The sequence below is a fragment of the Xyrauchen texanus genome, chromosome 2 (assembly GCF_025860055.1).
Source record: "Xyrauchen texanus isolate HMW12.3.18 chromosome 2, RBS_HiC_50CHRs, whole genome shotgun sequence".
Taxonomy (NCBI): Eukaryota; Metazoa; Chordata; class Actinopteri; order Cypriniformes; family Catostomidae; genus Xyrauchen; species Xyrauchen texanus.
Window position 1 is genome coordinate 19,186,081 of NC_068277.1, and position 15,731 is coordinate 19,201,811.

General features: G+C 40.1%; 1 protein-coding gene across 1 annotated transcript in view; it reads left to right on the forward strand.

Moving 5' to 3' along the window:
* Positions 1–63: 63 nt before the first annotated feature.
* LOC127661559 (insulin receptor substrate 1-B-like) overlaps positions 64–15,731 on the forward strand; it is a 65,692-nt gene continuing 50,024 nt past the window's right edge. The window contains exon 1 of the mRNA XM_052152321.1: positions 64–787. Within this exon, the coding sequence (XP_052008281.1) occupies positions 439–787 (349 nt within the window). The 5' untranslated portion in view covers positions 64–438. The remainder of the gene's footprint in view (positions 788–15,731) is intronic.

The following is a 15,731-nucleotide window of genomic DNA, read 5'->3' on the forward strand; positions in this document are numbered from 1 at the left end:
CACAAGCCTAAACTACAGAGGACAGATGAGTGACAGCGCGCTTTACAGTAGCAGTGTGCGCTGCTCTGGAGAGGAGGGGTGACAGGGAGCTGTCTACTACTGTATGCTAGAGTAATGAGATTATTGAACTCCTAAAGCTTAGTCTTAATAGTAGTAGTTGGGGGGCTATTTATCGGACACCGCACCGCATGTTCTTGCGTGTGCGCGACCGAGGACTCGCCTGCTCAGCTAGTCTCCTGCCAGCCCAGGAGAAGCGCACCGTTTAATGACATTCTTTTTTGGAAAGAAACTGCTTATTGATACCTCTGTCACCCTTTGCGCACATGAATTTTCTGATGGAAGAGAGGAGGACGGAGGTTAAAATTGTTGCTGTTTGCTATTTTGGGGGATCAGAAACTTTTATTCTCCGTGCCTGAGCGATAGAGACCACACCAAACCATGGAGAACCAAACCGAATCGCAGAGCAGCACCGAGGACGTCCGTAAGAGCGGCTATCTGCGCAAGCAGAAATCCATGCACCGGCGCTACTTCGTGTTACGGACGGCCTCGGAGCTCGGCCCGGCTCGACTCGAATACTACGAAAGTGAGAAGAAATTTCGAGGTAAAACGCCTGTGCCCAAAAAGGCATTGGCGCTGGAGACGTGCTTCAACATCAACAAACGGGCCGACTCCAAGAATAAACACATGATCGTGCTCTACACACGGGCTGAAAGCTTCGTAGTGGCGGCGGAGAATGAGACGGACCAGGAGGAATGGTACCAAGCCATGGTGGAACTTCAATGCAAGAGTAAGTCTGGAAAATACAGCACCAACAAAAATGTTCCTTTTCTGCAAATAGAGTGGCGAAATGAACTACAGCTGCAGCTTTCTGTGTCTTGCATGTCTTTTCCTCCACATTTGAGTAGATAAGAAATAAATGTATTGACGTTAGTGAAGCAGGAGCCACGTATTTGCAACTGGAATAACAAGGCAGATTAGAGCACGTGTAGTTTTCTTTCTTTTTTTTTTTTTTTTTTTAAATGCTTTCTAAGTATACGACCACGGCGAACTTTAATATAGTGATCCTTCCTGATAGTATTTGGGGTCTACACTTGCTAGTGTACCTAAAACAACACAATGTTGTTATCCTTTCCAGCAAAGTAGATGGCCCCCCAAGTTGGGCATAGGGGCCCCCATTTGCTATGGTGTTGAAGCATGGAAAGACTGTATTACTGAAGTTCAAGTTGCTCCTTATCCACACTGCACCCCAGGAGCGCGTGATATCATGCATATCGAGCTGATCTTGCACAAACAGTTCAGATACACCTAGTTTTGCTGGTGTTACCTAATGTAATCAAATTGTATTCCGATTTTTTTCAATAATACTTTTGTCTTGAATCAAACCAGCTACTTTAAAATAGATGTTACCACATGAAGCACTTTTTTTTTTAGGTTACATGACAAAACATTTTAACAGTGTCACTACTAACAGGCTAAATTACATCAATGAAAGTCATTAGATCGAGTAGAAATAGGTCTTTAAGGTAACAACTGCATATTTTTAAACTAGTTTTTTACAGTGTATTTTGGCAGCACTGTAAAATGTTTTGCCATTTAACCTAAAAATGTCCTTCGTGTGTTAACATGTAAATTAAAGTGATAATTTTTATTTTTGAGTGAACTATCTCATCATTTACTCACCCGCATGCCATCCCAGATGTGTGACTTTCTTTCTTCTGCAGAAAACAAGCAAAGATTTTTAGAAGAATATTTAAACTCTGTAAGTCCATATAGAGCAAGAGAATGGTGGCCCAAATATTTTTAAAAAGCAGCATAAAATTAATCCATAAGACTTCAATTGATAAATCAGTATCTTAAGAAGCGATATAAGTGTGGGTGAGAAACAGATCAAAAGTCCTTTTTTACTATGAATCTCCACTTTCACCTTTACTTTCACATTCTTCGTCTTTTGTTTGGGTATATAACCACCTACTGGGCAGGGAGGAGAATTTATAGTAAGAATAATACTTAAATATTGTTCTCTTTCTTACCCACACCTATTGTATCATATCACTTCTGAATAAATGGATTTATTCACTGGAGTCATGTGGATAACATTTATGCTGCCCTTATGTGCTTTTTGCAGCTTCAAAGTTCTGGTCACCATTCACTTGCATTGTATAGAGCTACAGAGCTGAGATATTCTTCTAAAAATCTTTGAATGTGTTCTGCAGAAAAAAGAAAGTCATACACATCTTGGATTGCGTGATGGGGAAAATGATGACAGAATTAAAATTTTTGGGTGAACTATTTCTTTAACTAGTTTTGTTACATGACAAAAATTGTATTTAATCTGACTAAATCAAGCCCAGATAATCTAGGTTACACTAACAGAAGTACTGTTTATGGATTAGATCATGTACAAATAGATCATTGATGTAACAATAGCAGGTTATCACTTTTTCAGTTTCAATGACAAAACATTTTTACAGTGATAACTTTGCATATTACAAGAGAATAAACAATCTAAAAATAATGACAGACATGACTGCATATTACTGAAAAAGTGTATTTAGTTTCTTTTAAAGATAAATTATATACATCTTCATGTATCTCTGGAGCATTTGTTTATTGTTCTGCATTAATGTCACCTCTGCAGAATAGCTAAATTAATTAAGTAATTTCCTTTAGTGCTTTTTAAAAGCAGTGAATTAAACCAAATGGATTGTTGCCTTACATAATTATTATTTTAGAAGATATTTAATGTTACATAACCTGTCACTCCTCTCAGAATTAAATGGACTGGAGAAGTCAGGTAGCCTACACTATAGCAAAGAGTAAACATATGAAAAGGTCAGTGACCGTGACTCCTAAAGAAATTAAACAGGTCTGCATGTTCCTTGGTTCCAGGAGATACCACTAACCAACTCAACATGTGACGCAACCTTTGCAAGCCAATATCAAGAGTCCAACGTGCTTTTACTTAGCCATCATTATATAATGAGGCCATATGAAAGCACAACCATATGCCATGCAATATGTACTGTAATATGTCTCTGGAAACTTTTTTGGCCTTCAGAAAAAGGTTGCACATATTATGAAGATATTATTTAGCAAAACCTAAAGGGTTGAATATTTTTTATTTATACTAAACATAATGCAGAGGCTTGTTCAGTTTACATGTTAGAAAGAGTGTGTGTGTGTGGAGGGTAATGAGGGGGGTTTGTTGTGGTGGGCAAAGAGGATGACACCTTAACAAGATGTAAAGCTCTGGCTAGAGATGAGTCACCAAATGTTGTCCATAAACCCCCTAAATGCATTACAAGCTAAACAAACAAACAGTTTACTGATCGGCTGGTTAAACGTTTTGACATCTGTTTCACCCCATAGTTGTCTTGTTGCTTTCTGTTGATAGGCAAGACATCTGTGAGATATGACCTGTGGGCATGTTGTCAATGCTCACTTATACACACCTTAATCCATTTACACTGTGTCCATGTTCTTTGTAGGCTTTAGTAGGCATGATGATGATTGAGAAGATGTCCACAGTTATCTGTCCCCTGCTGTTTAAATTACGATGGGAAATGTTCTTTCATCTGCTTGATTCATTCTTACAGTGTTCATTCAGTCTTTGGTTCAGCCCATTCTTTTCAAGAGTTTTTTTTCTTCATTCACCCATCCATCCATCCATCCATCCATCCATCCATCCATCCATCCATCCATCCATCCACCATTCATTCATTCATTCACTCATCCACTTAAATACATTTTCAGACATTGCCTATTAAACTAAAACAGGCTTATAAGAATCCATTGGAGGATTTGTGCTTTGATTTTTACATACAACTTAGATTTAGCAGGTAATAATAATCTTGAGTTAATTTGATGAGCAGACACATTTGCATCCTGAAGAAGCAAGGTAAAACCATTGCATTGTGGCAGGGGAGTTAAGTGATTCAAACAGTTATATTTGCATAACAGGGTAACAAATTACAATAAGGATCAATTCGTTAACACCATTAATGCATTAGGTATCATGAACAAACAATTAACAATATGTTTGTTACATAATTTATTAATCTTTGTTAATGTTAGTTAATAAAAATACAATTGTTCATTGTTAGTTCATAGTGCATATACTAATGTAAACAACTTTTGATTTAAAAAATGTATTATTATATATGTTGAAATTAACATTAACTGAGATTAATGCATGCTTAAAAAAGTATCGTTCTTTGTTAGTTCATGTTAACTAATGTTGTTAACTAATGTTAACCGATGGAACATTATTGTAAAATGTTTCCCATAGCAGTTATAATAGAATACTTTCCATTTGACAAAGGTTTTGAATTTCAAGCTGTCTGTTTCATCAGTATATTCCAGTCTAACCAGATACTGAACATAGAGACCACAGTCATTGAACCCATTAACTGTGGAAAAGTTTTGAAAAAATGTATATAAATACTGAACATTTAAAGCAGGGGTTGAACTTGAAACATGCATTGAATTTCAAAGAATAATGTTGCGATTGACCAATCACCATCAAGTCTTCCTTAAAGTCACAAATATATATTACTATAAACAATATTGCATATATTTTCTGCTTGAAGAAAGAGGGTCCTGGGGAATTCACCTGCATTAGAGGTGTGGTGTCATGTGGATTTCTAGTACCAAATTAAATTGAACAAATACCAAGCAGGCTTGGCTCTGTGAGCAGATATTTCATGTTGGATAGTTTTACAGCTGCAAACAGTAAGGAGAAATTAGGTTGAGGGAACCGTTTTTCTCACCACTGGCACAGCTAAACAGTCATGGGCAGCATTCACAGGTGATACTAATACACCCTGTTTTCATTTTGTTTTGTTTTTACATTATTTTGAGATCAAATGGGGTTTTAACTTTATATCAATGAAATTAAATTTATTCAATTAAATTATTTGTAAAGCTGATAACATTAAAGCCACAACATCATGCGTAAAGTCTATTCTGAGTTATCATAAATCAAAATGTTTTAATGGAAACAGAAATGACCTTTGTGAGATTATAGATACATTTTACGCTTTTTTTTTACTTTACACAGCACCACCACATTGATGCTGCTGTCTCAAGGAGAATGCTGTGTTTGTGTGTTTGTGCCTGTGAAGCTGGTTTGGCTCATGGCTGATGCTCAAAGGTTAAACTTTCCTAAGCCTTACTCATCTCCTTAATGTGCTGGTAATTATTGTCTCTGTGAGATCCTGGACAGACACACACAGATGTACACATACAAACACCCAGCCAACAACACTGAGGCAATTCTATTCTGAGGCAATGTTCTATTTTAACTGCTAAATCTGATGTAATGAAGTGGATCACAAGGCTTGAGTCTGCTGTATGGCTACTTACTATAGTTTAACCCGCATGTACCCAGTGTTACAACTTAATCTTGTCCTTAAACACAGCGTAAACATGGCAATATCCTGAAATGTGACCCCGTTGATCTCCTCCATCTAGTGACAAAAATATCCATTTTGCTCCTCAGTGTATATAAAGCACATATCAGGACTAGCCCAGCAACAGCTCTCGAGAGTAAGACAGTGTAGTGGGTTTATTACTAAGGAACAAACATGATAATAGAGAATATTTATTGTTAGTAGTGCTTACTAAGGCAAGTATATCGCTTACTATTAGGGTTAGGGATTTGAACAAACTGCTAACCCTAATATTATCTTTAAGATCATAAATCACTCTATACCATTTTAGCTAGTCATCCGGCTTGTTGAGGATGGGTGGACAATAAAACAAATGAAAAAAAATAATCCTTTCATTGTAGGATGAGCCCAAGCCTTATCTTAGGACCAGATTATCTCAACCATGCCATTTCATACCGATCCAGGCTTGCTGGCATGATTTCGGTTTCTTTTTCCACTCAGGTGCTGCGAATTCAGGGTTAGAATGGACTGACTGAGCAATTGATCAGCAATCACTAAAGGCTCGACGTACTAAAGGCGTTCCACCTGCACAGTTGAGTACGGTTAGCTAACTGTGTTGAGAAATTTGGTCTGGGAACAATTTGTTATCGTACTATATCGAACTGTGCTCAAGTGGAAATGCTTTTGGAACTATTCGGCTCGATGGTGGAAAAGAACTTACAGAGAAAAGGGGTTGTGCTCTTTTGGATCAGTAAGCAACCACCCACAGCATCCTAGCAACCACCATGCAGCACCCTAGCAACCACCTTGAAACACCCTGGCAATACACTAAACACAACTCAGAACATCTTAGCAACCTCATAGCCAAACCCTGGCAACCGCCAAAAACACTACCATCATGGTGGCAAGTATTGCACTTGCAAACACTACTCTGATTTTCTTCAGAAAATGTAAACATCTAGTTATATAACATGTATTTAATTAAAATCTATTTTTATATATTGTACAATTATTGTTCATATTTTCTAATAGAATCCTGTGTTACAGTAATCATAGAGGTGAAAATAAACTGATTAACCTAGTTATGGTGAGTCAGTTTTAAGCAAACAATGGTAATCAGCCCTGCTGATTCAAGGAAAACACTTCCAATCAGTAATACATAGCCTAATAAGTAGACAGCGCTGAAGGCAAATTAGCTTAGAGATTAAATCGTTAGTCAGATTTTTGCCCGAATTTCCCATATTATACACACCCTCTCGGACATACGCACACAATTTGTGCCAAAGCTGACTTCATTTTCTTGTTTCCTGATTTTAATTAGTGTCATGAAAAGAACGACTATTATTTTGTTTTGTGGTTGATCTCTGAGGGATGTGAGTCAGAGAAAAGTTGTTTTATTTGTTCATGAGCTGAGGGATATTTATTGAATGTTATATCCAAGAATGAGCCCAAAGAGAATTGATTGATGTTAAAAGTAATTAATAGGCACTTGTGTATTATGGATTGCCACTTAAATCAAGAAGAGTTCTGGGATAGGATTGCTGTGCTCATGGCTAAACCAACAAAGCAGTGCTTTTTTTAATAGTTTGTTATGAGTAAAAAAGGCTTGTTTGTAGGATTTTTAACACAAAATGAGCATACCCCTTGATAGTTATGAGTTCACAGTGTACCAACCAGGAAAATGGCCCCATAAAATATACAGTTGTGTTTTGTCATAAAAAGTTATGTAAGCTACAACCTTGTCATCCCAGCCTGAGAGAAAATTGTGCAAGAGCTTATGTTTGGAGAACATGGCACTTGAAGGTAAAGTTCACCTCAAAATGATTATTCTCTCATTATTTACAGTACTACCCCTCATGTTGTCTCAAACTCGTATGACTCAAAAGTTATTTTGAAGGATGTATGAGGTGATTTTTTTCTATACAATGTAAGTCAATGGGGTCCAAAACATTTCAGCTCCCAAAATGGACATAAAGGCAGCATAAATATAATAAGAAATAGACCAAAATTTAAGTCCTTATTCACTTTAAATCCTGACATCTGGCCTGATCGGAACACAGTACAAGCTTCAAGACGGGAACTCAATCCTGGTATAATTATACATCAATAATCTAGTGTATCTATAAACCTTTTGGTGACCGCGGTGCATTTTCCATGTATCAGTGATGTCTGCATTTTCAAAATAGTCCAGATGGGTATGAAAAGAGCAAACAGCTCTAAGCACAAGTGTGTGAACAAGCTTCTTTCATGAATGTGCCAAGGAGACTGTGGATGTCAATATTTATCATAAATAAGAAATTACATTTTTTCTCATAACTTTTTGTCACTCAAAGCGATCATAAATCTTCAGAAGACATGGATTATAATACTTGAGTCATTTGGATTACTTTGATTCTGCCTTTACATTCTTTTGGACCCCATTGACTTACATTGTATGGACAAAAACACATAAAACATACTTCGAAATATCTTTGTGTTACACAGAAGAAAGAAGTGGTAGAAGGGTGAGTAAATGATGAGTGAATTATCATTTTTGCGTGAACTATCCCTTTAAAGGGATAAAATCTGAAATCTGCGTGAGTCAGTGTGCACATCGGTCAGTGTCTGTAGCTGGTGTAGACAGCAGACTCCTCCTCTCGCTTGTTACTTCTTTCATCAAACCAGCTCTGGTTTGGCAAAGCTAACACCACAAATACATTTCTATGTGGCACTGAAACTGAAAACCCCATGACTGGATCAGGCATTGGATCTGGAAACTTTGTTATAATGCTGACCAGCAAAGGGTTTATTTGGGTTAACAATGCCAGCTTTTGTGTGTTTATATGTGTGTTTGTGAGTGTGCACTGTGCTAACAGACAACACATGTGTGAAAGGAACTCTATTAGAGATGTGTGTGTTTGTATGTGTGTGTGTGTACAGGACACATGTGCATTTACAGATGTGTGTTCTTCTGTTTGCTAAGGAAAGATGTAGTGGGGGAGACTTGAGACAGTCGGGGACACTTGGCTTCGAGTGGCTTTTATACACACATGCAGCTGTTTTTTTCACTCTCTTTTACATTCTGCTTATATTTAAAAACACCGGGAGAAAGAAAGATCAGGAATGGACTTTGGTCCTAAATAGAGCTATTAGCCATTCATTTAAAACACTTTCCTCACATTAACACAAATCTCAGTTGAACTGCTCTCTGCCAGAAATATTTATTCAAGTTACTTGATTGCAAATATGCACAAAGCACTGAGACAGAGAGAGATATAGCAATTTGGTAGCCAATCGGTTAGGCTCATCATCAAAAAAATCAAGTCAAGATTTAGTTTTTTATTATTAAAAACCGTCACTTGTATAACATTCTAAAAAGGATTTCATCAACATGTTATAACAACATCTTTTCATTAACTGAACACGTCACTATAAATGTGATAACTTCTACTCAATTTTATTTAGTTTTCAGAGTTTCAGCTCTATAAATTCAAAGTGTCAGAAAAAGTATAGCGAACTTACAAGTGCAAGTTGTAACTTTTGCACCACTTTAACAGCAATTAAACTAAAGTTTTAGAATATTAGTAAGTTGACATTTTTTACAGTGTAGTTTTTCCTTATTACTCAAAACATGTCTTGCTTATACATACAAACATATTTCCAGTATTTGTATATACCACAGATATACCACACAATTCTCCGAATTACACCTGCAAAAATAAGGAATCACCATCTCTAAATCACTGTAAAATTGCCTTATACTGTATGTATGACATTTTATATCTGTAACCCGCACAAGAAGAGACAGTCACAATGTAAAAGAAAACTGCTTTTATTAAAGAGCAGGCAAAAGTACAAAAGGGCAAATCCAGAGAAGAGTAGTAATGGGGAGCGATAGGTCGAAGCCGGGGAATCAGGATATGGCAAAGGGGCGAATCTACAGAAGAGTGGTCGAGGAAAGCGTAAGGTCGAGCCGGGAAATCAGAATCAGTATAACAGGTAAGTAGAATAAGACAAGCTAGTTGAATAGACAGGGGAGCTAGGGGAACACTAGAGCTGGCAAAGCGAAGGGGTAAACTAAACAATAACCAACAAGAGTGAAACAAAAGGGTTGTGATATATATATGGGAAAAAACGAGCGGTGCAGGTGAAATGAATAACCTAGTGATTGGGACGAGTGCGGGTGAAACTAATACTCTGGTGATTGGGAGCGAGCATGAGAGCCCGAGGAAGCGGAGCGAACTAGAGGAGCGGGGTTCGTTACAATATCACACCATTCTGAGAATTACACATGGAATTGTTATCTTAAAGAACTATGTCTACCTGATCTAACCCTTTGAATACATTTTTAGATTGATTAATTGATGTTAAATAGTATTTTTGACTTAAATCAAAACAGTACATTTAGTTCCCCATCTGTCACTCACTTTGACGTTGTGTCGAAGAAGCGACACTAGAGGTCTCTCTTGAGAGCCTTTTGCATCTCTGATCTATGAGAAAAGGCCAATGAGAAATTGGCAGACAGAATTTGTATGTTCCGCCCCCGGACATACGGTATAAAGGGAGGAAAATGCATCTGTTTCATTCAGAAATTTTCTTCGGAGACGACTGGTTGTGTATGCAGAGAGCTGTGAGTCACACACTGTTCCTCCCATCTCTTAGTGCGATTGCTGTTGGATCTACGGCACATATCAGTGGCCTTCTCCCTTCTCTTGCCCCTTGGGGCTTCGACAACACAGTAAAAGAGTTATTTTCTCTAAAAGAGCAATATACACAGCTGCCGTTGAACGTCCTTTTCAGGATGCGTCTTTATAAAGATGCCCTTCTGCCCCTGTGTAGTTCCTGGATGCGGTAGAGTGCTCTCTGCTCCTGACGGCCACAGGCGCTGTCTCGTGTGTCTGGCCAACGATCACACCGAGGCAGCGTTTGTGGATGGCTCATGTTCTCACTGCGAGAACATGACCATGGCAACATTGCGGTCGCGGCTTTCCTTCCTCAGAAGGAATGTCACTCCAGCCGCCCCATGCGTCGCTTCCCACGGGATTGAGGCGACGGGCTGGCGATGGAGGTGATTTGGGGATGGCAGCGTGCTTGGTTTCGCCGGGTACGTCCCCTCAAACCACCTGCCCCCCGACACGCTCGTTGACTTCCATCCGTGCTCGAGGCCACAGCGGCTCGCCTCATGGCCAGCCTGCCTATCCTCTTGAGCCCCCCGAGCCAGATGAGCTTTCCGCTGCATCGGAGAGTGTTCCGGCGTCTAACGCGGATGACTCGACTGGGCTGTCGCCTTCGGGCCAGCACGTCCAGTCTGAGGCTGGATTCTCGGATAAAGCAAGCCAGAGCCCCCTCTACCAGGCAACTTTACGCCCTGAAGTGGCGCTTGTTCACAAATGAATGTTCTTCCTGGGCTGAAGACCCACAGAGGTGCGCAGTTAGGTCAGTGCTTTCATTCCCGCAGGAGAGGTTGGAGGGGAGGAGGGATACCTTGAAGGGGTATGTAGCTGCTATCGCGGCCCACCACGACACAGTAGACGGCAGGTTTTTGGGTAAGCACGACTTAATTATCAGGTTCCTAAGAGGCGCCTAGAGGTTAAATCCCCCCCGGCTGAGCCTGTTCCCCTCCTGGGATCTCTCAGTGGTTCTCTCGGGTTTTCAGCGACCCCCCTTTGAGCTGCTAGAATCAGTCAGACTCAGGGCCCTCTCCTTGAAGACCTCTTGATCGCGGTCGCCTCCATCAAAAGAGTCGGGGACTTGCAAGCGTTCTCTGTCAGTGACACCTGCCTGGAATTCGGTCCGGCAGACACTCACGTGATCCTAAGACCTCGACTGGGCTACGTGCCCAAGGTTCCTACCACTCACTTCAGGGACCAGGTAGTGAACCTGCAAGCGCCGCCCCAGGAGGCGGCAGGCCCAGCCCCTTCGTTGCTGCGTCCGGTACATGCTTTGCGTATGCAAAGCATGTACGCACGCAGAGGTTTAGACGTTCTGAGCTGCTCTTTGTCTGCTTTGGTAGACAGCGGAAAGGGAACGCTGTCTCCAAACAGAGGCTTTCCCACTGGGTAGTGGACGCCATTACGTTGGCCTATCGCACCCAAGCCGTGCCCCACCCCTTGCGGGTCTGAGCACACTCAACAAGAAGTGTTGCATCCTCATGGGCACTGGCCAGGGGCACCTCCCTAGCAGACATATGCAGAGCAGTGGGTTGGGCAACACCCAATACCTTTGTGAGATTTTACAATCTCAGGGTTGAGTTGGTTTCATCCCGTGTTTTCTCAGGTCCAAGCCGGTAGATCTCGGTACACGCTGACAAACTGACCGAGTGGACTGCTTGCAAATAGCACCCTTTCCCTCCGCTGAGGTAATGCTGTGCGCTTTTACCCCAGGAGATCCCACGAACTCGGCTCTCTGGATGACGATTTTATGGGGCGTTGGGGAAGGGTACATGCAGCCTGGCACAGCTGGTCACTTTGGCACGTAAAATACCTGCCCTCTCCTGTGTCAGCTGTACACGTACACGGCTCAACGCATGGCTTGATTTAAATTGGACCCCTAGTGTTGCTTCTTCGACACAACGTCGAAATGAGCGACAGACGGGGAACATCTAGGTTACGGATGTAACCTCTGTTCCCTGATGGAGGGAGCGAGACGTTTTGTCCTCCCGGCCACGTTGCTGAACCGAGCCACTGTTGCGGCCAAACCTCATTGTCGGCTCCTCAGAAAAATCCTGAATGAAACAGACGCATTTCCCTCCCTTTATACCTGTATGTCCGGGGGCGGGACATGCAAATTCTGTCTGCCAATTTCTCATTGGCCTTTTCTCATAGATTAGAGATGCAAAAGGCTGTCCTTAGTGTCGCTTCTTCGACACAACGTCTGGTTCCCTCCATCAGGGAGCGGAGGTTACATCCGTAACCTAGACGATTTTACTACATGAAGCACATTTTTTAGGTTTACATTTTTTAGTGTTGTAAATACCATCTCAAAATCACAGTTTTCTCCTACAATTTTGTGTATAGTGCTCATGATTTATTTTGTATGTATTTGAGTTCTTTAAATATGTTGTTAATATTTTTTTGGTTTATTCGTTTTGAGTCAACATGTATTTATTTCTGCATTTTTTATTTATAGACAGCTATGATTATGCAGTGTCTAACAACGCTTATGTAACTGTGCCTGTTCCCCACTAGCCCCCTCTCCCCCTCTCCACCCAATCTCTGCTGGTGTAAAGTAACACACATGTAGTCCTCCTCCTGCAAAATCAGAATCTGAGCATGACTTCAGACATCTCTTTAAGCTGCACTACTCAGATTGACCCACTCCATTAAACACATACAGTAAAATGTGGTTTATGGTTCAGAATAAATGAAGTGTGACTAATTTAGTCTGATATTAGAATATGCGAGTGAGGGTTAACCAGACCCAAAACCAGGAGGAGAAAGTAATTTTATAGGTTTGGAGTTACCTTTTATAATTTTATGTCATGTACTGTCACTGGTGCAGTGACCTTGCCAAACCTTACTGCATTGTTATTTGTGACCTACTTTCTTAGCGTTTGTGGTTTGTGTGTGCTGAACAATTATCGATGTGTCAGTATTTACTGGGCCTGTTTGTTAGTATCAGGACAGCTGAGAGAAGATAGATAATGCTCAGTAAGTAAGCATATGAAAAAAAGTCCTTACATATAAAAATATACATATAAACAGACAATAAATGTGTGTGTGTATTTATGTGTCTGTGTGAGTGCATCTTTGTCAGTTGTGGAAAATTCAGTACAGTGTATGTGTGCTGAATTTTCCAAGAGAAATTGGAAAAGAAATACCACCATGGCAGGGGGAGATACACCAGGGCCAGGGCTAATCGCATATTTAATCTGATCTCAAGCTAAGGTAGATTACCCCGTCATGCAGACTCTGTGGAAAACCAAGGGCAGCGCAATTAGCCCAAAAAAATGTGGTTTGCCTCTCTGTGTATTAGACAGAGGAAGTGTGTGTGTGTGTGTGTGTGTGTGTGTTTGGATTAGTGTGTGTGGGAGTGTTTAACCTAGGTTTGCAGGTTTTATCTGAATATGGTATATTTCATAGGTTTGTAGAAGAAGCATTTAACAATAGTGAATTACAATAGTGAATTTTGTGTGGCACGTTAAAAGTAGTATCAGTTCTCCTTCTCCCTATATGTACTCGCTGGCACAAACATGTTATTTAGCCTGTTTGTTGTTGTCTCATGAAAGCTTTAGTAAAATGCTAATTTATGCATGACGCTGCATGATGCCATGTTTTTTGAGACCTCATGCTAGTGTTCACTTAGGCCCTCATAATCATTGATGCGCTGTGAAATTCTGTTCTCATGAGATCAATGGGCAGTTGCTTTTGAGGGTGACATGTGGATCGTCACCTATTCTGGTACAGTCAACCTGAAGTTGCTGCTAAAATGTTGATCTCTGATCAGATGTGATTTATTTTTCATAAAATCAAAGGGCGGGATTAGATGAGGACAGACAGCACATTATGTTCTAAGATCAAAGGTACAGGGACTATTGCCAATTTATGTACTTATGTTAAATGGATTTGATGTAAGTGCAGGTTATGAACACTTGACTATGTTGCTAAAGGTGTCTTTCAAAGAACAAGAGATGACTGTGAAACAATGTTCACTTTCTGAAAGCTTGTTTTGCCCTCTTGCACTTTGCTCTCTACTTGTCTTTTAATAGTGGTGGTTGCCAAGTCAAGCATCATGCTTGTTTCAGACCGCATACTGAAACAGAGCGTGAGCAGTCCTGAAGCAGCACGTAAAATGGTCTGCACTTATATAGTGCCTTTTTAACCTTAGAGGTTACCAAAGCGCTTTACACTGTGTCCCATTCACCCATTCACACACACATTCACACTCACACTCATACACCAATGACGGCACTGTAAAGGCAATTGAACAGCAAGCAACGCTTGTGCTTTCACACCGACAGCATTTCTGCCACATAATCTGCAGCACTCTATGCAGAAAATAAAGTTATATAATGGTTATACATATCTTACATGTCTATGGGTGGTGCACATAGACATGTACATACTGTAAATGTATATATACTGACTGAGGACATTATTAGGAACATTATTATTAAATTACTATTAAAGTGCCCGACAAGGTCTTCTGCTGTTGTAGCCCATCTGCCTCAAGGTTAGACATGTTATGTATTCTGAGATCCTATTCTGCTCACTACAGTTGTACAGAGTGGTTAACTGGGTAACCGAAGCTTTTCTGTCAGCTCGAACCAGTCTGGCCATTCTCTGTTGACCTCTCATCAACAAGGTGTTTTCGTCTGGATTTTTTTGTTTGTTTTTGGAACCATTCTGAGTAAACTCTAGAGAATATTTGCGTGAAAATCCCAGGAGATCAGCAGTTACAGAAATACTCAAACCTGCCCATCTGGAACCAACAGTCATGCAGCAGTTGAAATCACTGAGATCACATTTTTGCCTATTCTGATGGTTGATGTGAGCATTAACTGAAGCTCCTGACCCATATCTGCATGATTTTATGCATTGCACTGCTGCCACACAATTGGCTGATTAGATAATCACACAAATAAGTAGATGTACAGGTGATCCTAATAAAGTGCTAAGTGTGTGTGTATATATTTCACATATGTATTGATTACTGTGCATAGGTTGCTCTAACCTGTTTACATGAACATCAGAAAAATATGAGTTGCTTATGCTCCTCAGCATGTGGTGTGCAAAAGGAATCTGTGTCTATTGCTCATAATAACATTGTGGCAGTGAGTTTTGCATCACTCACATTTTCTTTTTGAAAATGAAAAAATCTTGTTAGCTTTGTTATTTACATCAGTCCCTTCATCTCTCTCATTTTCTACCATTTTAAAATGTAGACTGGATGTGTCTATGACTGAATGTAGTATTCAGAAGAAACAAAGAGAATGCCTTTTTATGGATAGTCATTAAAAGTCATGTGTGGTTTTGTCTATGACTATCTAATGCAGGCTACCAGCTTCACTTAAGATTACACAAACATTCAGGGGGCCCACATAACACAAAACCAAAGACACAGAGAAATGCTTAAATACTCAAACATGGAGTGGGGCAAACCACCTTTGAATGAAATGGCTCATTCTTCCATTCAACTAAAAGAACAGGAGATGGAACACACACAATTTTCTGACCTCAAAAGAAATATTCTGGAGTTGGTAATGGAAATGTAGTCAGATGTCAGAGCTAGGTGTCCTCTCTTCAGCACGCTATGGTGCATATGGTTGTACATATGGTTGTAATTGTCTCATTTGTGTTGGAAGTATTGTGATGCTCAAATTCATAGTAAGAGAATGGGTACAAAGACATGCTCCTGTATAAC